This window comes from Oryctolagus cuniculus, chromosome 7, assembly GCF_964237555.1.
Source record: "Oryctolagus cuniculus chromosome 7, mOryCun1.1, whole genome shotgun sequence".
NCBI classification, from domain to species: domain Eukaryota; kingdom Metazoa; phylum Chordata; class Mammalia; order Lagomorpha; family Leporidae; genus Oryctolagus; species Oryctolagus cuniculus.
In genome coordinates, this window is record NC_091438.1 from 45,877,840 (window position 1) to 45,902,425 (window position 24,586).

Consider the following 24,586-nt stretch of genomic DNA (forward strand, 5'->3'; position numbering starts at 1 on the left):
AGAAACAGGAATTACTACAAAGATCTTTATGTCAACAAATTGGAAAATCTAGAATAAATGGGTAGATTCCTAGACACATACCAAAATTGAGTCATGAAGACATAGAAAACCTAAACAGATCAATAACCAAGACAGAGACTGAATCAGTTAATAAAGACCTGCCCAACAAAGAAAAGCCCAGAACCAGATGGCTTTACTGTTGAATTCTACCAGACATTTAAAAAAATTAATTCCAATTCTTCTCAAGTTATTCAAAAGCAATTGAAAGGGAGGGAATCTTCTCAAACTCCTTAAATGAAGCCAGCATCACTCTAATTCCTAAACCAGAAAAAGAAACAATAGAGAAGGAGAACTACAGAAGAATATCCCTGATGAACACAGATGAAAAAATCCTCAATAAAATATTAGATAATCGATTCCAAAAACACATCAGAAAGATCATTCACCCAGACCAAGTGGGATTTATCCCTAGTATGCAGGGATGGTTCAACATTCACAAATCAATAAATGTAATTCAGCACATTAACAAACTAAAGAATAAAAACCATATGATCAGGGCTGGTGCTGTGGAGCAGCAGGTAAAGCCAGCATCTCATATGGTGCTGGTTCAAGTCCTGGTTGCTCCACTTCTGATCCAGCTCTTTGCTATAGCCTAGGAAAGCATTAGAAGATGTCCCAAGTCCTTGGGCCCCTGCACGTGGGTGGGAGACCCAGAAGAAGCTCCTGGCTCCTGGCTTCAGATCGGCACAGCTCCAGCTGTTGCAGCCAATTGGGAAGTGAACCAGCGGAAGAAAGACCTCTCTTTCTCTGCCTCTCCTTCTCTGTGTGTGTGTGTTACTCTTTCAAATAAATAAAAAAATAAATCTTTAAAAAAATAATGAACACACAGTCTCAAGAATCACCAAGGCAAAGTATGCAGTCTGATATCCCTGGTTAATAGCCATGAAAAAAAGAAAAGTAGGAGCTGTAAAGGGTTAAGCCACCACCTGCAATGCTGGCATCCCAAATGGGTACTGGTTTAAATCCCAAATGCTCCACTTCCAATCCAGCCCCCTGCCAATGCACTTGGGAAAGCAGCAGAGGATGGCACAAGTGCTTGGGCCCCTGTACCCATGTGGGAGACCTGGAAGAAGGTCCTGACTCCTGGCTTCTGACTGGCACAGCCCTGGTTGTTGTGGCCATTTGGGAAGTGAACCAGTGGATGGAAGATTCTCTCCCTCTCCCTCTCTATGTAACTCTGCCTTTCAAATAAATAAAATAAACCTTTTAAAAAAGGAGAGATAGAAAAGTAGACCTCACTTCCACCTACCCCCATTTGAGATGGTGTGACTAGATTTGTCCACCTCCAATATCCTCTCCTTTCTCATTCATCACCCTATCTCAAAATATTACCAAAAGTACTTCAAGTATCTCATAGGCAGACTGCATCAATACTCAGATATGTAATTCACAGTAACAAACTAGGTGAGATTAAATCCTTGCTGGACACTCGAATAAACTCTACCTTCAGCAACAATGCACCAAGCATTTGTTAGGCCATCATGGGAGAGAGGTACACTCAAAAAGCAAAAAGGATGATATATATATATATATACACAGAACCTGTGATTTCCAAAGAGGTCTTTCTGTGAAGTCTGGTAGTCAGTATTAATCTGGAAGCTGCTTATATCAGCAGAAAAGTAGTTGAAGAAGTTAAGGAATAAACAGTAGATTAAAAAGGCAGAAATATGGGAGGACCAGAATATAATTATGAATCAGACCATTTCATAAAAGGTGGCTCTCCCAAGCAGGAACCTCTAGCTGGCAAAAGGGCCATTCACCTGATCTCCAGCACCCTGCCAGCTCCAGTCTACCTCCTATACATACCTTTGGTGAACTGGGTAAGAGGAAATCCATCTATTATTGTTTATTGTTAACCAAGGTGGAAATCTAGGGATATATTCTAAGGCATAACACTACTGGATGCTTGTTTTTTTTTTTTTTCTTTATTTTTGGTTCCTCTGTCACCATGAGATTCTCTATGGGGAAGGAAACTGAGGACAGCAATATGCCTTCTCTGAAATTAACCAGTATTCTGTTTGCACTGCTCTACTGCACAGCCATAAGACATGGAAGGCTGAAAGAAAGCCAGCATTAGTGATCGTTTTTACTATTTTCAGAGGATTTTATCTAAAATTCCTATAGCTCTTACTGTGGACCAGATGAGTAACCCTGCTTTCTGCACTGTCGAGCCTATAGATGCAGGAAATGCTGGTATCCTCCAATATCCTTTTGAACGTATGATAACTGAAACAATCAGTAAGATCAGCTATATCAGTTTCAGAAAGATGGAAGCTGATCTCAGGAGACTAATCTTCTGATTCTGAATTATCTGAGTTAATGATGGCTGGATTTAAATTCAGTGATTCATCCATTAATTTGGGTGTTACTTATTGAGTAAGTTATTTGATATATAAGATGAATAAGCTTTGGTCACTACCCTCACGAAGACACTTATCACATGAGACAATCCCATAAAAATACCAACTATAACTCAGAACATTACAAACTAAGCTAAGCATGCAAAGGAAACAAATTTGAATAATGTACCAAGGAAAAATGGAAGGTGAAAAGATGCATTTGTTCTTCACCCAAGTAAACAAATATAACCCCTACTCTCAGAAAGTACACACATCCTTTAGAGGGAGAAAGACACTAAACAAATTTTAAATGATAATGAAGTGCTATAAAGAAAAATAAATGTGTCAAACTGTCTGAAGCAGAAAGAAAAATTACTAATAGGAGGTATCACATAAACCAGAATTACACACAAAAGTCAAAAGAAAAGATCAACAATAGGAAATAATAGACACTATATTCTTCTGAGTTAAAAAGAAAATGTTTCTATTACGTGGTGAGCAAGGAGAATAAAGGTACAAAATGAGATCAGAGAGGTGGCTGGGGATCAAATCACAAAGAGAGTAACACCAAGGAGTTTGCCCACTATTCTAAGTGTGATGGAGAGCTCATGGAGTCTTTTAAGCAGGGAAGTAGCATTATTATTTACATTTTTAAACATTCTGATTGCTGTGTGGATAGCAGGAAGAAGGAAGAGGGGCACTAGTTCTAATAGATAAGCTGGGATGATGGTAGCATGGACTAGGTTGCTAGCAATAAAAATGGAAAGAAAGAAATCGGCCAAGGATATTCTGAAGAGAAAGCTGATAGAATTTGCTGATAGACTGTAGATGGAAGATGAAAGGAAAAGGAATAAAGGGTGATTACTAGCATTTAGTCTGATCAAGCTGATGGACAATTATGGCTTTTATGGTTCCATTTATTTGGGCAAAGAACAGCTGGTACAGCATGATTTGGTGAAAAAGAAATCAGGTGTTTTGTTTTGGTAATGTTCACCCTGAAATGCCCTGGAGATGTCAAATACCCAGATGGATAATGTCTGTGTTGCCAAATTCAGTAGTCATTTTAATTACTTGAAATGACTTAGCAGCATTTAGCATCGTTAACCTCTCCCTCCTTCTTTCTCTTGAATCCCATGACTTCATAATTTGCTGGGTTTTCTCCTACCCCACTAACCACTACTCCTGATTCACCTGCCTGGCTCTGCCTCCTCTGCTTACTCTTTTCAAGAGTTACACAGTTCTATTCTTTGCTATTTTCCCTTATGTATCTACACAATTTTCGTTTTTTTGACATGCCACCATTATGGCTATAGATGTGCCTATAACTGATCTGGTGAGTAAGGGACAATAAGGAGATTCAGAAGAACAGCCAATATCTACCCATAATCAGCCTAAATATGGTCACAGGCAATATGACTCCACCATAAAGGGAAAATGAAATTTTAGCAATGGTTAAACAGGAGTAGTTCTAAGCAATCAGGATCTCAGCAGGGCCAAATAACCAGTCATAAATTGTTAGATTCTATGCAAGAAGAATCTAGGTCAAGAAAAAAAGGAAGGCATGGGTTCAATCATGAGCAGTCAGAAGAGAATATTAGACATTCAGGGTCATCGCATAGCCAATCACTACCTACAGAGTCTGGAGTCAGCACAGGTAGATAAAGATGCCCACGGACCCTCAATCTAATGACAGTAAAAGACAATCAGAGAACTCAATCAGCCTCACCCCATGAATAGTCTTGGTATGGCCATAAACAACAGAAACATGACAAAAGAGGAAAACAAGATTCTAGCCACAATCACAAGACAGTATTAGATCTCAAAACACAGATCTAAGCACTGGACACACTGGATCTACTATTTCAAAAAAACACAGTATAAAAGAACTAGCTACCAAAAGCAGAAGGTACAGTGAAACCAAAAAAAGCAGCAGACAAATCCAGGATTACACAAATGACTTACACAAGACAAATGGATCCTCATGCCATAGGCTAGAAGAAAAACAGTTTTATATTCAAAGGTTGCCTGTGGTTAGCATACATTTGGACTTTCTCAAGAAATATTAATCTTCTTAGGTATCATTTAAGATACATTCCAGGAATCAGATAAAAGCAGCAGGTTATCTTAACTACTTTGGTTACCCTATAGGGTTTGCTATACTGACAAGCTCACCAACAGGGCAAAATGGCAGTTACTACAAAGATGGCTGCAGTCAGGTCAAGCTGGATTCCTACATATGAACAGAGAGAATCTGAGCCCAACAAAGAAGAGAGAGACTGTCAATCAATCAGGAGAAAGCTCTGAACATTCATGGTCTTCTCAAAGACAACCATCCCCTATTCAGTCTAGATCCAATGTAAAATACCAAAGATGCACTTATAACTGTGATAATAAAATATATTCTGAAGACAGACTCAAAATCAACACTTGGACCAAGAGAGCCAAGCTCTAGCATAAAATTTAAAAATCTAATTATAAAAAATTAAGAGATAGTTATATAAACTCCAAACTCTACATCTTTTCAGAGCCAGACATCCACTAATGAATGGATGATAAGGATTCAACATTAAAGGCAGACAGTCATGAACAAATGAGAGACAGCTCTGTATAAGCAATGTCCTATCATGGCCAGATATAAATCCATGAACAGTTTGAGTCTAGTCATGGAGAGTCTGATCCATTGAAACAGGAAGACAGAGATCTACCAATGAACACTTAAAAGATAGCTCCAGATGCTTGGAGTCTACTAACTGACACTCATCACAAATATAGTGTGGGACCAATACAAAAAGACCAGAATCCTGTTATAGACAAGTTAGTGAAAGACAATCAGGAGACACACAGAATCAGCATTATCTCATTTAGGGATTTAGGTTGGTTGAAAAGACAGATAAGGATCTGGTCATAGACGGTTAAGAGACAGCAGTGGACACTCAGGATCTATAACCAGAGTCTGTTATCAGTATAAACAGAAAATAGGCATCGAGTTATAGTCAATCTGTGATCATGAAAAACAATTAAGAGTTGACATGGTCAGATTTCACCCATGACCAATCTGAGTATGGCCACAGGCAATCATGATCCAGCACAAGAGAAAGAAGAAATTATAACTGTAGAAAAATTAGAAGACAACTCTAGACATTTAGGATATTAAAGTGGCCAGAAAACATTCATAGAATTCTAGGACCACCCTAGGAAACTCTGAGTCAAGGAAGACATATATTTCAGAATGGACAACTGGGAGATAGTTCTAAATATTCCTTATCTGTTCACAGACAATCTACAACATCCGGTTCAAGTATAAACACATTGAGGATACAATTAGAGTAGTGATAGTGACACACGATCAGGAGACTCATACAGAAAGTCAGTATCAGTCTGCAGACAGCGTATGTTACAGACAGCTGGGACAGAGGATCAGAAGACAGATCTAGAAACTCAGAATCTTATCAAGGACAGACAACACACTAGAAGGCAGTCTTTACCTAGCAGCCATAGACAGCCAAGATCCAGCACAAAAATACATCATTTAGTCATAGACAAACAAGAGACAGCTGTGGACACTCAAGACCTACTCATATACAATAATCGTTTACACAGATTGCATTCAGTATAAGCAGACAAGGAGAATCCAGTTAAAGTCAGCTCACGGAAGAGTGAAGGACAATCAGAAGGTAATTTTCTCCTTCCCATGTTAAGTCTGAACATCTTCAGAGTCTGAGTATCAAAAGGAGTCAGCTCTAGCACAAGAGTAGGAGATGACTCCAATAATGGGCAATCAAGAGACAAGCCAGGGTTCAATCAGAGAGGGTCACTTACTCACAAGCAAACTGAGTTTACCTGAAGAGAATCTCCTGTGTCCAAGACAAAAGAAAAATGTGAGTCTATTTATGGACAACGTGGGTCATCTCAGAGGCAATCATCATTCATACAGACTGGATCCACAAAAGGAAAACATCAGGGATTGAGTATGGTCATGTCAGTGACGGTGGAGGACAATCAGAAGATTAAAGAGATGGTCAGAATCAATTCCCCAATGGTGTCAGTTCAGTTCAAGAAATCCATTTGAATTCACTTACAGATATTCAGTAGGTGGGGATTCTCATTGTATCCTCAAGATGAGAGGGTTACTTATAGACAATGTGAGTCCACACATAGATACTCAGGATCTAGCACAGGAGAAAAATTAAGGGTCCTGCCATGAGGATCTCTGCTTCTGACTCCTTAGTTTTCCTTTTACTCTTCAAACCTTGGTAGTTTTATCTTCCTATTGTGTGTCAGGGGTTTTTGAGAGCTCCTCTTCCATGACCTATACTTACACATTTTTGTGCTCCAAAGTTCCATCCTTAGTTCTCTGCCTTTTGAATCAGTTTCCAATCTTACTATTTATAATGTAGTAATAGAACAGAAGGTACTGTATGCATGAATTTTTACTGACAATCCGTACACAGTTGATTTTTCTGAAACCAAATCCTTAGATGTCCTGTCTATAAATTCAAGGGTATTGCCATCAATCATAGTAATCAGACGATGCTGTAAAACCCAATGCATCTCTACCAGAGTCATGTGTGACATAAAATTTGGCAGACATTTCACAACTTGACCTTTCATATTTAGCACTCCACTGAACCACAAACAACAAAATGATTATATAATATTAAAATTTAAATTTACACCATGTGCATATGCTGAGAACAAATATACATTATCCTCTAATTATGGCCACCAATACTCTCTGTTAGATATACAGATAGATGATAGGCAAATCCTCACTTTTTATATATTTTCCTCATTCATAGAGACTAAGTGAAAAAAAAAACTGTCAGAAATTATATGCAAGAAATGAGAGAAATGGACAGAAAGGGCAAGGAGAAAATGACTTTCTGTCAAATTTCCCTACGACCCAGCAGATGGTGCTATAGGCACATCACTCTACCTTTCAGACAGGCAAGAAAGTTTGTACAGGGATGGCATAAGAACATACATCACTGTTTATCCTCAACAGTTTTATTAATTTATTTTCATTTTATTTGAAAGGCAAAGAGACAGAAACAAAGATCTTCCATCCTCTGGTTCACTCTCCAAATGCCTAAAAGACCTGTGATCAACTCCAGGATTAGGGAACTCAATGCAAGTCTCCCATATGAGTGGCAAGGAATCAACTACTTGAGCCGTCACCTGCTGCCTCCCAAAGTGTGCATCAGCAAAAATCTAGAATTGCAAGCAGAGCCAGAATTAAAGTCAGGCACTTTGATACAAGAAGCAGGAAACCCAAGTGGTGTCTTAATAGCTACACCAGACACCAACCCCTATTTTGTTTTAAAGTAAAACACTCCATTCCTCAAGAACTATCTGTAAAACTCTGCTTTTCCAAGACATGGACAGTCCCATACTCACTGGATATTCCTAAGAAGAAGCAAATTTGAGTTTTAATCTTACCTTTTCCACGTAACAACAAGTGATCTGGCACAAGTTACATGTGAATTTTCTGAGACTCAGTTTTCTCATCTGCAAAGCAGGGATAATAACAATACCTACTGGTCCTGAGGTAGTGGAATTAATGAAATGAAATGGAGCACTCTGCTTGCTGAAAGGAGAATGCATTTCCTTTCTTCTGCTAATAAACGGAGAGAAGCCCTGAAAAACTTAGAGTATGGCATAACACATAACATTAGAAATATTTTCTCCTGAATTCTATCGTCTCCAAGGGGAAAACACACTAGCCAAATGTACAATGAGGGAATCTTGACGTTCAGCTCTGTTACTGTAGAGTACACGCTACAGTAAAATCATGAATCTCAGTTTTAGAAAGGACTTTTGCAATAACTAACACTTATACTAGTAATTCTCAATAGGGAAAGAAATCAAATGCATACTCAACATGCCTCTCATTTCCATGACACAAACCAGGAAATAAAGCTTGAGAAAATTTTGCTTAGGGAGGATTTGCAGAAAATAAAGGACTGAAGTGATTGTTTTTTTAAGTGGTATAATATTGTTTACATAATACATGAAAGTGCCTATAATACTTTTGATAATAAATTCAGTTACTTCACAAAGAGCTCACTGCATTTCCAGTCTTTCTTTTAGATTCTCCTCTCCTGAAGGATCTTCCTGAAAAGCATATACAGACAAGGAATATGATGTGGTAAACCACATCTCATAGGCCATATCTAGTTCATGATCCATTTTTGAATGACCCACAAGTAATAAGCCTTTTTATATTTGGAGGTATTTAAAATATATATATGGCATGTGAAATTATAAAAAATTTAAAGATTAATGTCAATAAATAAGTTATTGAAGCACAGCCATGCTCATTTCTTTATATATCATCCAAGGCTACCTTCATGCTACAATAGCAGAGCTGTGTACCTGCACCAGAGATCTCCTGGTATGTAAAGCCTATATTATTTGCTATCTACTCCTCTACAGAAAAAGTTTGCTGCTCTTAGTTTGGGAGAACACTGGCCTCAAGAGCATGTCTACCTGGAATAGTCTTTACCAGTAACTGTTCCCTCCCTCTGTGACAGCAGCTGGCTCCAGCAGGAATTAAGTCTTCACTCAGCAAATTCCACCTCTCCTTCATTCCCAGTGTCAGTCACACCTTGAAAAGGATCACTGCTCTGACGAAGCACAACAACACAGCCCAAATCAGGCATCCAGGGGAAACAACGTCATTAAGTGGAAACTGACTCTGCAGGCCTTTGGGTACTTCTTCGAAGAAAACATCACATAGCAATGTTTAAATTTTGAATCATGTGATTTATCATTTACCAATAGTTGCTACCACTCCTTCTGATGGCCATATTGCACAAGTCTTAAGTCTATGTAACTTCACAGATTTCCATTGAAATCTATATTATATGTTCACAATGAATAAAATGCTGAGTGAGATCCCAAGAAGGCTACTCACTGAGTCCAGTGCTAAGATTCCATTCATTTCTAGTGCAATCATATCCTCTGAGGCACAGATAGTGAGAGAGAGGGCAGACCCTAGCCCTATGTGAAAAAAAAAAAAATGATAGTTGGTCAATGCAGAGGACTGTAAAGGACTCCTCTTTCAGTTCAATTCAAACTTCATGTACCAAACAATATACTGGATCTCCAAGGAACAAGAGATAAATATGGAATGCCTATTCCCTACTCTCAAGGAGCTCATAGTGTAGAAATGACACAGCACAAATATGTACCACTGGGTATATGAAAGGATGTAAACCAAATAATTAGCAGCAGGTATTTCTGGCTAGTGAGTTCAGAGATATTTTGATTTTTTTTCTTTGCTTATCTATATTCTCTAATTTTTTATATTAGACATTAATTTCATAGTAAAACCATTTTAAAATATTATAATGTAGTGAACAAGATATAAAAATTAGCATACCTAAGCAACTCAAGAAATATTCCCTATCGAAGGGCAAAGGAAGGGAGTAATTTACTGATAAGACAGATAATGAGAAGTATTTCCAGAAAACATATGAAATGTCATAGTACAATCAGGAAGGCTGAAGTAGTTAATTATCCATGGAACAAAAGTGAACAAAAGGAACTGGAGAGAAGCCAGCCCAGATCATGAAGAACTCTGCAAATGATGTGACAGAGCACACACTTCTTCCTAAGGTTATATGGTGGTTGAAATTAAAGCTACTTCAACAAATGGCCACTAAGTTCTAGAATGGGTAGGTAAAGAGGTGAAAGGGAGCCTCTGCAGCCTTTATCCATCCCACAAGGAAATAACACTATATTAAATGACATCTTGGCTGGGACTGTGAATAAGAAAAATTGCCTTATTTATTTTATTTATTTGAAAGACATAGATACAGAAAGAGGTAGAGAGAGAGAGAAAGAGAGAGGTCTTACATCTCCTGATTCACTCCCCAAATGGCCACAATGGCCAGAGCTGAGCCAATCTAAAGCCAGAAGCTTCTTCCAGGTCTCCCATGTGGGTGCAGGGGCCCAAGGACTTGGGCCATATTCCATTGCTTTCCCAGGCACATTAACAGGGAGTTGGACCAGAAGTGGAGCAGCCTGGTCTCGAACCAGCACCCATATGGGATACCAGCGCTGTAGGCCAGGGCTTTAACCTGCTGTGCCACAGCACCGGCCCCCTGTATAAGAATATTTAACCTAGAATGAGAGAATTTGGATAATCTGTAATGTCCCTTCTAAACATCAAATATCAAGATTCTTTTAAATCTGTGTCCCGAAGTCCATGTACACACTACATTTGATTGTATGAAATTGCACACAATTTTCTGCCAATGTATTGTGCTAGACAGAAGATAGTTCAGTGAATGCATGAAGAAGCCTTTCTGCAAAGTGAACTAAGACTAGCAGGTGGAGCTGATACCAGCCCAGATTTGGGAATTGCTAATGCAATCTCAGGTGAACATGTAAGGAAGTGAGAAGGTAAACATCTGGGAGGTGGAGATGGAGAAGGAGAAGGACTTGTTTAGGAGTGAATTAGGACATCTAAAACAGCAGCTCCTCCCTAAGATGGACCATTATTCCCTCTATAAAAAGGCCATCCTCCCCAAATAGAAGCACCCTGCAAGCTGCTTCAGACTCTATACTACTGTTCCTCTGGTGAACTAGGTGAGTAAGCAGGGGCTCAGCTCCACTCCATGGGTACTTAAGGATATAAATTATGAAGTCCAGAATGTGACCTAAGGCCAAGAGGCACTGGATATCAGGCTTATTTTCTGTGTACTTTGAGGGACTTTGTTTCTATTTTTACTATGTACATGACTTGGAGAACTTAACACTAGAAGTTCATTTTAGAAGATTTTATATATAATTTTAGAAGATTTTATATATATTTATATTTTTATATATAATTGTAACTTAAGAAAGAAAATGAAGCAATGATTGGATTATGTATAGTACCTGCTTTCCTTAGGGTCACTTCCTGAAGATCATGGAAATCTAATTATCTACTAGGCATATTGTCTCCCTTACTACAGAGCTTTCTGTCTGTCTCTGTTTTTAACCTATACAGCCTGAGAGTCAATCTCTGCCTGAAGAATGGAAACAGAAGCTGAATATAGAGGCAGGAGAAAAGAGGGTCTCTCTTTTCTCCCCCTTTAGGTTAAATTTTCAGAAAGATGTCTAAACTCCTACAAAGTATTATCACTACCATTGATGTTTTCTACCAATATGCCATCCAGAATGGGGAGTGTGACATGTTGAGCAAGACAGAGCTGAAAGAACTTTTGGAAAATGAGTTTCATCAAATTCTATCACCTAGGCTTATTGTTGGCTTTGCTCACTTTGTCCACTTTCTCTAGCCTAGAAGTCTAGAGGGTCCAGTTTAGTCACTACTGCTCCTTAGCTGGAGTCATGTATGCCATGCAGATAATGGGAATTCCCCCATGGCGGGGTAACTGGGAACTTGGGAGGAACTGAGGGAATGGAAGGATTGGCACACTTCACATTTCTAGGGCTCCAGAACAAAGTTCATAAAAATATCCCTGTTAGAGGCAGGGAGCCCAAAACACAAAGTTGTTGCTTCTGTGTTCGTTCAGAAATGGAAATGAGAGAGATGCATTGTTCCTAATTTTCATCACTCTCTTACTACATGGTTTGAACAAGTCATTCAACTCTGAATTGGTCCTTGATTACAACAGGATGAAATTAATCATGGCTGATTAATTCTGAACAATTGTCACAAATTACTGGAACTATATAGGTATTTAAGCAAAAAAATGAATAATCAGAGGTGGGTCTCTCTTTTCTCCCCCTTTAGGTTAAATTTTCAGAAAGATGTCTAAACTCCTACAAAGTATTATCACTACCATTGATGTTTTCTACCAATATGCCATCCAGAATGGGGAGTGTGACATGTTGAGCAAGACAGAGCTTAAAGAACTTTTGGAAAATGAATTTCACCAAATTCTGAAGGTAAGAACTCAATGCCAGGACTAATTCTGCAACAATTCTCTTTGCTCCTTCCTACCTTTTTATTGTATATGTCAAACATCCTAGAGAAGTATCCTTACTTAGTCAGATACAATAGGGTTTGGTAAATACAGTGAAAAGCTGACCACAACAGTTTCCATAGCATGACCAAGATAAATGATCCTAAACATAATGATACTAAACAAAAGACTCCATGGATTAAAAAATGTTCTATCTATATAAGCAATTCTTATGGAACAGAAATGACAAGATCTTCAGAAAGATGGCAAAGTAGATAAAATCATCTTCTTTGTCTTTTTTCAGTCCAGAATGTCCCACCCCACTGCCCATTTCTGAGATTCTAGTACTTTAAGGTCTCTGAATTCAGGAAATTGACTTACCCACCCCCAACAAAAGAAAGTGATTACTACCTTAAAATTGTTAGCTCTAGGAAAAATATTTGGGAGCTTAAATGTAGCTCTTGAGCTTCAACTCCTTAAATTCAACTACCAACTGAGTATTACTTGGATTCCTGTCAATGTCTTAAATCCAGTGAGTCAGATATAAATCTCACTATCTTCTCCCAAGGCAGAATCATGGCACCAATACTGAAGTCCTCTCTCTTAGCAGGCACCACCACCTTCCAACTTCCATCTAGTACATCACTTGACTCTTAAAATATCCCATTTTTCTCCAAGATTAGTCCTCTGGTTCAGGCCACCGCCTATTCCAGTCTCAGCATTAGCTGCTCAAAATCCTTTAACAGCTCCATCTTCTCTTATGACAAAGTTAAAAATTCCTTAAAATGACTTAAAAGTCATTTTCTGGTCCCTAATTATCTTTTCAGCCATATCTCTTAACTCTTAGACTCCAGATCTAGCAATTCTGAATTTCTTTCAGGTTCTTGGATAAGCCATGTCTTTTTTCATTTTTAGCTTCTTATTTATAAAATTCTCTCTGCCTGCAACACTCCTTTGCCTCTTTTATTTCCCTTCTTACTCCTTCATTTCACTAATTCGAATCCATCCTTTAAAAGACATTATATCTTCTTATTAACCTTTCTTGGACAGCCAGTGGTTTCCTTCCAATGTACACATAGAAACCTTATCACAATAAATTATAATTTTCTGTTTCCAACTCAGTAACATTAAATTTCATTTTGTCAGGAACAGAATTTGTTCACTGCTTTATCCCCTCATATAATACAATGCTAAGAAGAGACCAGGTACTCAATAAATCTTTTCAAATAAATTAATTAACTAGTTAAACTGGACAAATACATGTCATATATAATTAATGCAGGCACCCAAATTATTTATAAGTTAGATAATTCATACTTGACATTCTTTTCCCCTCCCCCCAAAAACAGTCCCCTTTTTCCCCTTCATCTTCCAGTTGTATCCCCCCATAGCTATGTATCACTGAATTACTGATTACATATTCCTTTCTCTCTGCTCAGGACAGGGCAATTCAGCCTAAGGAACTATGTGATTGAGCTCCACCAAAATATGTCAAACATTTACATTTCCACTTCCATCAGGTGGTTACCTGGATGTATAGTCCTTACTGACAGAGATTGCTTGTCTTTTTGCTTGGTTCCTATACAGAATCCAGATGATCCAGACACTGTAGATAACATCATGCAAAGCCTGGATCGAGACCATAACAAGAAAGTCAATTTTACTGAGTATCTTCTGATGATATTCAAGCTCGCTCAGGCTTGTAATAAAATCATTGGCAAGGATTACTGCAAAGCTTCAGGGTCAAAGCAAAGAGATTACAGTCACCATCACCAAGAGGAACAGAATGAAACAGAGGGAGAGGAAGACAAAGGGAGAGAATCCTCTTCCAGATATTCAAGTTCAAGTGCAGGAGAGCAGGACTCCTATTCCAGGAGCTCCAGAGGAAGCAATAAACACAAACTTAGATCCAACTCCAGAAAACGGGGGCATCAAAGAGGTTTGTCTAGCTCTGGACACAGGCAAAGCTCTGAGGAAAGGACAGAGTCAAGTTTAGGCCACTTCAAGGATAGTGAGAAAAATAAGCATGGCTCTCATCAGCAAGATAGATCTGAGAGTGAAGAAATTGGTTATTCTCATTCAAGAAATGGCAGACAAAGATCAAACTCAGCAAACCAGTCTGAAAGCCGTGGAGAACAGGGGCATGATTACCACTCTGAGAATCAATCTTTCAGTTCTGACCAACACTGGTCTGACTCAGATGAGTCAACAGGAAACAGACAACATAAAAAGAAGTCAGACCAGTCCCTTAATGGGCAACATCATGGATTCTGCCCAGGGAGTAGTGGAGGACAAGACCACAAGTCAAATTCAAATGAACCCACTTGCTGTGGCCATGAGTCTGGTGCAGGCCAGCCCTATCCACAGATAAGGCATGAAACAAATACCAGATATCAATCAGGAAACTGTGAAGAACAAGGATACTGTTCTAGTTCAAGTGAGCCCTCCAGTTATGCAAAACATAGGTCAAACTCAGGACAGTCCTCCAGTCAAAGAAGACATGGATCCAATTCAAGTGGTCAATCAGGGAACTGGGGAAAGCAAAATGAGGGATCTGGATCAGGCGAGTCCTCAAGTTTTGAACAATATGGGTCTGGTTTGGGTCACTCATCACACTATGGAAAGCATAGTTCCAATTCTAGTCATTCTTCTAGTCAAAGGCAACCTAGATCCAGTTCAAGTGGTCAATCTGGATGTAGTCAACAACAAAACCATGGTTCTGAACGAAGACATTCATCAAACTATGAAGCATATGGGTCTGAATCACGCAGGTCCATAAGCAGTGGCAAAAATCAGTCAAGCTCTTTTCAGTCCTCCACTCAAAGAAAACAAAGCAGCAGCTCAAGCCATCAGTCAGGAAGCTATGGAAGACAAAAGCATGGATCAGGAACAAGACAGTCTTGTGCCTTTGGTCACCAGGGGTCTATTCCATCATGTGGACAGCATGAATCTTCATCTGGTGAGACCTCAATGTCTAGCCAACAAGGGTCTGGATTGGGTCAATCTTTGAACCATGGTCAACATAGGACTGGTTCAGGTCAGTCACCTAGTTATGGCCAACATGGTTCAGGTGAAGGACAGTCTTCAAGATATGGATCTGAATCAGGCCAATATTCTGGTTTTGGATACGGTTGTAGCTCAGGACAGTCTTCTGGCTTTGGTCAGCAAGGATCTGGCTTAGGTCAGTCATCAGGATATGAACAACATCATTTTGGAAATGGTCAATCATCAACCTATGAAAAACATACTTCTTCAGGCCAGTCCTCTGGTTTTGGACAACAAAGGACTGGATCAGGTCAGTCTAGTTATGGCCAACACAGGTCAAATTCAGGACACTCTTCTAACTGTGGTCAACCAGGCTACGGATTAAGTCAACCTTCTAGTCAGGGTACAAATAGTTCTACCTCAGGGCAGTCATCCCAAACTACTTCAGAAAAGACATCAAGCTGTGCACAACATGGATGTAGCTCAGGTCAGTCCTCTAACTATGGTCACCATGAGTCTGTCTCAAGCTACCCTTCAAGGTTTGGACAACATGAGTCTGGTTCCAGACATTCTTCTAGCCACAGCAAACATGGCTCTGGCTCAGGCTTTGAGCAACATGAGTCTAGTTCTGGAGAGTCTTCTGGCTTTAGCCAACATGAATCTGGATTAGGTCAGTCTCCTAGCTATGGTCAGCATGGGTCTGGCTCAAGTCAATCTTCTAGCCACAGCCGACATCCGTCTGGATCAGGTCAGTCTTCTGGCTTTGGGCAACATGAGTCTGGATCAGGACAGTTTTCTGGCTCCAGTCAACAAGGACCTGGCTTGGGCCAATCCTCGACCTATGGACAACATGGTTCCACATCAGGACAGTCATCATGCTGTGGACAACAGGGATCTAGCTCAGGTCAGTCTTCTGGCTATGGTCAGCATGGGTCTTCCTCAAGTCAGTCTTCTAGCTTTGGCCAACACGGGTCTGCATCAGGCCGGTCTTCTAGCCACAGCCAACAAGGCTCTGGATTAGGTCAGTCTTCTAGGTACGGCCAACATGGAAGTGGACCAAGTCATTTTTCTAGCCACAGTCAACACAGGTCTGCTGGCTCAGGTCACTCTTCTGGTTTTGGGCAACATGAGTCTGGTTCTGGAGAGTCTTCTGGCTTTAGCCAACATGAATCTGGCTTAGGTCAGTCTTCCAGCTATGGTCAGCATGGGTCTGGTTCAAGTCAGTCTTCTAGCTACAGCCAACATCACTACGGATCAGGTCAGCCTTCTGGCTATGGTCAGCATGGGTCTTCCTCAAGTCAGTCTTCTAGCTTTGGCCGACATAGGTCTGGCTCAAGTCAGTCTTCTAGCCACAGCCAACAAGGCTCTGGATTAGGTCAGTCTTCAAGGTATGGCCAACGTGGGTCTAGATCCACTCACTCTTCTGGCTCCAGTCAACAAGGATCTGGCTTGGGCCAATCCTCGACCTATGGACAACATGGTTCCACATCAGGACAGTCGTCATGCTGTGGACAACAGGGATCTGGCTCAGGTCAGTCTTCTGGCTATGGTCAGCATGGGTCTTCCTCATGTCAGTCTTCTAGCTTTGGCCAACATGGGTCTGCATCAGGCCAGTCTTCTAGACAGAGACAACACGGGTCTGGCTCAAGAGAATCTTCTGGTTTCAGTCAGCATGAATCTGGCTTAGGTCAGTCTTCCAGCTATGGCCAACATGGCTCTACATCAGGACACTCGTCCAGCTGTGGCCAACATGAATCTAGCTCAGGTCAGTCCTCCAACTATACTCAGCAAGGGGGGTCTTGCTCAAGTCAGTCTTCTAGCCACAGCCAACATCGCTCTGGATTAGGTCAGTCTTCAAGGTATGGCCAACGTGGGTCTGGCTTTGGGCAACATGAGTCTAGTTCTGGAGAGTCTTCTGGCTTTAGCCAACATGAATCTGGATTAGGTCAGTCTCCTAGCTATGGTCAGCATGGGTCTGGCTCAAGTCAATCTTCTAGCCACAGCCGACATCCGTCTGGATCAGGTCAGTCTTCTGGCTTTGGGCAACATGAGTCTGGATCAGGACAGTTTTCTGGCTCCAGTCAACAAGGACCTGGCTTGGGCCAATCCTCGACCTATGGACAACATGGTTCCACATCAGGACAGTCATCATGCTGTGGACAACAGGGATCTAGCTCAGGTCAGTCTTCTGGCTATGGTCAGCATGGGTCTTCCTCAAGTCAGTCTTCTAGCTTTGGCCAACATGGGTCTGCATCAGGCCGGTCTTCTAGCCACAGCCAACAAGGCTCTGGATTAGGTCAGTCTTCTAGGTACGGCCAACATGGAAGTGGACCAAGTCATTTTTCTAGCCACAGTCAACACAGGTCTGCTGGCTCAGGTCACTCTTCTGGTTTTGGGCAACATGAGTCTGGTTCTGGAGAGTCTTCTGGCTTTAGCCAACATGAATCTGGCTTAGGTCAGTCTTCCAGCTATGGTCAGCATGGGTCTGGTTCAAGTCAGTCTTCTAGCTACAGCCAACATCACTACGGATCAGGTCAGCCTTCTGGCTATGGTCAGCATGGGTCTTCCTCAAGTCAGTCTTCTAGCTTTGGCCGACATAGGTCTGGCTCAAGTCAGTCTTCTAGCCACAGCCAACAAGGCTCTGGATTAGGTCAGTCTTCAAGGTATGGCCAACGTGGGTCTAGATCCACTCACTCTTCTGGCTCCAGTCAACAAGGATCTGGCTTGGGCCAATCCTCGACCTATGGACAACATGGTTCCACATCAGGACAGTCGTCATGCTGTGGACAACAGGGATCTGGCTCAGGTCAGTCTTCTGGCTATGGTCAGCATGGGTCTTCCTCATGTCAGTCTTCTAGCTTTGGCCAACACGGGTCTGCATCAGGCCAGTCTTCTAGACAGAGACAACACGGGTCTGGCTCAAGAGAATCTTCTGGTTTCAGTCAGCATGAATCTGGCTTAGGTCAGTCTTCCAGCTATGGCCAACATGGCTCTACATCAGGACACTCGTCCAGCTGTGGCCAACATGAATCTAGCTCAGGTCAGTCCTCCAACTATACTCAGCAAGGGGGGTCTTGCTCAAGTCAGTCTTCTAGCCACAGCCAACAAGGCTCTGGATTAGGTCAGTCTTCTAGGTACGGCCAACATGGAAGTGGACCAAGTCATTTTTCTAGCCACAGTCAACACAGGTCTGCTGGCTCAGGTCACTCTTCTGGTTTTGGGCAACATGAGTCTGGTTCTGGAGAGTCTTCTGGCTTTAGCCAACATGAATCTGGCTTAGGTCAGTCTTCCAGCTATGGTCAGCATGGGTCTGGTTCAAGTCAGTCTTCTAGCTACAGCCAACATCACTACGGATCAGGTCAGCCTTCTGGCTATGGTCAGCATGGGTCTTCCTCAAGTCAGTCTTCTAGCTTTGGCCGACATAGGTCTGGCTCAAGTCAGTCTTCTAGCCACAGCCAACAAGGCTCTGGATTAGGTCAGTCTTCAAGGTATGGCCAACGTGGGTCTAGATCCACTCACTCTTCTGGCTCCAGTCAACAAGGATCTGGCTTGGGCCAATCCTCGACCTATGGACAACATGGTTCCACATCAGGACAGTCGTCATGCTGTGGACAACAGGGATCTGGCTCAGGTCAGTCTTCTGGCTATGGTCAGCATGGGTCTTCCTCATGTCAGTCTTCTAGCTTTGGCCAACATGGGTCTGCAACAGGCCAGTCTTCTAGCCACAGCCAACAAGGCTCTGGATTAGGTCAGTCTTCTAGGTACGGCCAACATGGAAGTGGACCAAGTCATTTTTCTAGCCACAGTCAACACAGGTCTGCTGGCTCAGGTCACTCTTCTGGTTTTGGGCAACATGAGTCTGGTTCTGGAGAGTCTTCTGGCTTTAGCCAACATGAATCTGGCTTAGGTCAGTCTTCCAGCTATGGTCAGCATGGGTCTGGTTCAAGTCAGTCTTCTAGTTATGGTGGATACAGTTCTGGAACAGGTCAATCTTCTAGCAACAGCCAATATGGAACTCCTTCAGGTCAGTCCACAAGTTACGGCCAACATGGGTCTTTCTCAGGTCATTATTCTAACCATGGCCGACACGCATCTGGCTCAGGTCAGTGTCACAGTTATGAGCAATATGAATCTGGTTCATATCCCTCAGCACACTCAGAACAGTATGGTTCTGGATCTGGTCAGTGTTCTAGCTCTGAACAATATGGGTCTCATTCATGTCCATCATCAAGTTCAGGACAATATAGCTCTGGATATGGCCAGTGTTCTAGCTCTGAACAATATGGATCTCACTCATGTCCATCAAGTTCAGGACAATATGCTTCTGGGTCTAGCCAATGTTATAGCTCTGAACAATATGGGTCTGGTTGTTGTCCCTCAAGCTCAGAACAATATGGTTCTGGAACTGGTCAGTATTCAAGCTGTGAACAATATATGTCTGGCTCACGAGGAAAATGGGAATCTAACTATCCCTGTTCAAACTGCAATGAAGGGCAACCAAGAAGCAATTATAGACGAGTAGAAAGGTCTTCAGGTTGTGGCTTTGAACAATTTACACCTTCTTTTGAACAGTCTAGGTACAATACTATCAATAAATTGTCAATTTCCAAAGAGAACAACAGACAAGATGGCTCTTATTATCAGAGAAGAGGAGAAAGTTATTGTGAAGGGGAAAGTAAAGGCTCAAGTTCCCACATTTTTCTCAGCAGCACTCCACTTTATGAATATGTCCAAGAGCAGAGGAGCTAATTCTAGGGATAAATAATAAACAGAATTGAAATTAAGACAAGAAGTAATTTAGAAAATAACAAACTATTGTGAACAAGAAATTAATCATGAAATTTCTTCTTAAAAATGGATTCTATGTTCCTCTCTTTCTTTTAAGCCTTGTATTCTATTCCTTGTTATTGGGTTTCTTCCAAAGAATGTAGGGTGTTTGGGCTACTTTGTTAGGAAATATTGAGTTAAATATATAACCAGTGTGGAGGGCCAAATTTGTAATAATGTAAAACATTTAAAGAACTTGGGGTTCGATTAAGGTGTTTTTGAAAGCTCACTATTCAATCAGCAATGATTTCAAAGCTAAGTTTTCACTTCTAAAAAGAAAATAATTATGAATGCATTGCAAGTCATAGAACCAAAGACTTCTCTTATAGCAAAATACATCCTAATTTCAGCGTGCCGCATGTTGAATGGTAGCAGAAGGCAGAAGGCCTTAAAAGTAAGAATGTAGTACAATTTAAATTTCTTTTCAGAACCATGAAGTCCCTCTTCTTGGGTATATCTTTAATCAGCAAGCAAACCAATGGCATTAAAAAGAGCTTCAGGTACTTCTTCCTATCCAGGAACAGTATTTCTTAAAGAGCAGAGATGAATTGGCTAAAGGTCAATGAATCCAAACATGGGCCTTAACTTAGTTACAGAAAGAAAGATCTTGCACTCTACTTCCAATAATTTGCTCTATATTGGAAAACTTCAGAGGAGCTGTAGCAGGGAAAAACAATGACTTCAACCCACTTCTATAGCTAACTGGCTTTTTCATATAGAAAAATATCATGCAAACCCAAATGGAAAGGAAAAGTATCTATTACTGTATACAGTTCTATGGTTTGACTGTAATGTATTTTCTTCAAATCACTGGGTTTGAACAATTGGATTGCATTACAATTGAAAATAAATAAATGGTAATAAAATATTGACATTTGTCTCACTTGTGCTTCATATTATTTCTCATACACGTGGTCAAGTCAGAAACCAAACCATATAACCATTCCCCAAGATCCTCTCCTTCACAACAACTCAAATATATTTTTAAAAATTTTAAACCCTGTAAGACAAACCAGTTATCTTAGAAATAGATGAAATGCCATGACATTCATCTTAGCAATGACTTTTTTGGTTATGACACCAAAAGCACAGGCACCAAGAGCAAAACTAAACGAGACTATATCCAACTGAAAAGTTTCTGCTCAGCACAGGAAACATGAAAAGGCAACCTATAGAATGGGAAAAACATTTGCAAAACACATATCCAACAAAGGATAATATCTAAAATATATAAGGAACTCAAGCAGCTCAATAGTGGGGGGAAAAAACACAAACAACCCAAGACAAAAATGGGCAAAGGGCCTTAATAGATGCTTTCCCAAAGAAAGCATACAAATAGTCAACAGGAATATGAAAAGGTGCTCAACATCAATACTCATCAGAGAAACTGACAGCATCCCATATGGGTGCTGGTTTGAATCCCAGCTGCTCCACTTCCAATCCAGCTCTCTGCTATGACCTGGGAAAGCAGTAGAAGATGGGCCAAGTTCTTGGGCCTCTACACCTACATGGGAGACCTAGAAGAAGCTCCAGGCTCCCAGCTTTGGATCAGTTCAGCTCCAGACATTGTGGCTATTTGGGGAGTAAACCAACAGATGGAAGACCTCTTCTCTCTTTCTCTTCCTGATACCCTCTTGGGAGACATTAGATGAAGCTCCTGGTTTTGGCCCAGCCTCAGCCATTGTGGCCATCTGGGGAGAGAACCAGCTGATGGAAGAGATGTCTCTCCCTCTCTCTTCCCACCTCTCTGTAACTCTTTCAAATAAATGATTGAATCTTTAAAAAAAATACAAAGCAGAGCAGTAGTTAACTAGGGGTGGGAGAACCTGGGAATTGGCTTGAAAAGTCACAAGGAAACAGTCTAGAGTGATGAAATTACTCTATACCTACATATGAAGATGGTACATGGACATACATTTTTGTCAAAATATAAAATTGTATACTTAATATCAATGCATTTAATCAAATGTAAATTATACTTCAATAAAGTTAGTTGTCTAAAGGCTTTTTTGAGAGACACTAATTCCAAAACTACATAGAAAAGCAAAGGGTCAAACAATGACTAGGATGGGTGGTCATTTGACTGAATGGTTAAGATGCTGGTTAGGATGCCCATGTCCCATATCAGAGTGCCTAGGTTTAATCCTTAGCTCCACTTCCAATTCCAAGTTTCTGCTAAAGTAGACCCTGGGAGGCAGAAGGTAATGATGGATGGCTCGAATTATTGGATTCCTGACACCCACATGGGAGACCTGGATTGAATTCCCAGTTCCCAGCTTCAGCCTTTTGGCTGCTGCAGGCATCTAGGGAGTGAACCAGCAAATGGTAGCTCTCTATATATATATCTGCCTCTTTCTCTCTCTGTCTCTCAAATAAATAATTTTTTTTAGGAATTTTAAGTGATCGGGAAAATTTTCAAGATAAAAAAGAGAAGCAGTGTCATCTCATCACATACCAAAACATATTACAAAAGTTACATTATTCAAGACAAACTGGAATTGTTAAAGAGACATATTTAAAGCAATGGAACATCCAGAAACAGACCCATGAAAACTTGGTAAAGATTTATTTATTTAGGGGCCGGCGCTGTGGCGTAGCAGGTAAAGCCGCTGCCTTCAGTGCCAGCATCTCATATGGGTGCCAGTTCAAGTCCCAGCTGCTCCACTTCCAATCCAGCTCTCTGCTATGGCTTGGGAAAGCAGTAGAAGATAGCACAAGTCCTTGGGCCCCTGCACCCATGTGAGAAACCTGGAGGAGGCTCCTGGCTCCTGGCTTCAGATCGGTGCAGCTCCAGCAGTTGCAGCCATCTGGGGAGTGAAAGAGGGGATGGAAGACCTCTCTCTCTCTCTCTTTCCCTCTCTGCCTCCCCTTCTCTCTGTGTGTAACTCTTACTTTCAAGTAAATAAATTAAAAAAACTCTTTAAAAATATTTATTTATTTGAAAGTCAGGAGTTACAGAGAGGGAGGGATGAGAGAGAGAGAAAGAGAGAGAGAGAGAGAGATCTTTCTGCTGGTTCATTCCCCAAATTGCCACAATGGCCAGGACTAAGTTGGTTCAAAGCCAGGAGACAGGAGCTTCTGCTTCTCCCACAAGGGTGCAAGGGTCCAAGCACTTGGTCCATCCTCCAGTGCTTTCCCAGGCACATTAGCAGGGAGCTGGGTCAGAAGTGGAGCAGCCAGGACTCTAACCAATGCCCATATGGGATGCCAGTGCCTCAGGCAGCAGCTTTACCTGCTGTGCCACAATGCCGGCCCCAAAGATAAACCTTTTAATTAACAGATGCCAATATAATTGGTTTTCCACATGAAAAGAAAAATTATATCTCTATTTCACAACATATGTCAAAAAATCAGTATCAAATAAATTAAAAACTTGTGATAAGCCAATTTTTTTTAAAGAAAATATAAAACAACTTTATGATGTTCACTTGAAGATACCACAGGGCCAGTGTTGTGGTACACTGGGTAAAGCTATGACTTGCAATGCCATGAAGCACTGGTCCAAGTCCCGGCTGCTCCACTTCTGATCCAGCTCCCTATTAATGCACCTGGGAAAGCAATGGAGGATGGCTCAAATAATTTGGGCCCCTGCAACCTATATGGAAGACTAGAATGGGGTTCTTATCTCCTGGCTTTAGCCTGGCCTAGGCCTTGCTGCTAAAACTATTTAGGGAGTAAACCAGCAAATGGCAGATCACTCTCTTTCTCTCTCTCACTCAATCTTTCATTGGCCTTCCAAATAAAATATGTGAACCTTAAAGAAAAAGAAAAGAAATACATCACAGAGGAAAAAAAAATTCTTTTGCTATAATTAAATTCTAAATGTCTGTAAATCAAGTTAAATCTCAAAAAATAGGTAAGCACAGACTAAGACAAAATATTTGCAATGCCTATAAACAAATGATTAAAAGCCAGACTGTATGAAAGAAATTAGAAAAATTAAATTAGAAAAAAGGACAAATTTTATAAAAAGAAAATTAGCCCAAGTAAAAATTTGAATGGCCAAGTAGCATTTTTAAAATAATGGTAAGGAAAACAGAATTTAAAATACATGCAAAATACATTTTAAACTCATCAGATTAGAACAAAGAGCTAAAAGTCTGGCAATATCCAATGCTGGGGAATAAGGAACCACAAGTCTAAACTGGTAGTCATTTAAGAAACAATGTAGGCCGGCGCCGCAGCTCACTAGGCTAATCCTCTGCCTTGTGGCGCCAGCACACCGGGTTCTATTCCCTGTCAGGGCACCGGGTTCTAGTTCCTGTCAGGGCACCGGATTCTGTCCCGGTTGCCCCTCTTCCAGGCCAGCTCTCTGCTGTGGCCAGGGTGTACAGTCAAGGATGGCCCAAGTCCTTGGGCCCTGCACCCCATGGGAGACCAGGATAAGTATCTGGCTCCTGACATTGGATCAGCGCGGTGCGCCGGCCCCAGCGCGCCGGCCGTGGCAGCCATTGGAGG

The 24,586-nt window shown here is 41.0% G+C and overlaps 2 protein-coding genes across 11 annotated transcripts in view; one reads left to right on the top strand and one right to left on the bottom strand.

Moving 5' to 3' along the window:
- LOC103350055 (uncharacterized) overlaps positions 1 to 24,586 on the bottom strand; it is a 328,422-nt gene that overhangs the window by 223,561 nt on the left and 80,275 nt on the right. The gene's annotated exons all lie outside the window — the stretch shown is intronic.
- Positions 12,118 to 21,000, top strand: HRNR (hornerin). Its single transcript, XM_017345874.3, has 2 exons — positions 12,118 to 12,299; positions 13,904 to 21,000. Exons 1-2 carry the CDS (start codon positions 12,162 to 12,164, stop codon positions 20,048 to 20,050), a joined length of 6,285 nt encoding a protein of 2,094 aa, XP_017201363.2. The 5' UTR covers positions 12,118 to 12,161; the 3' UTR covers positions 20,051 to 21,000.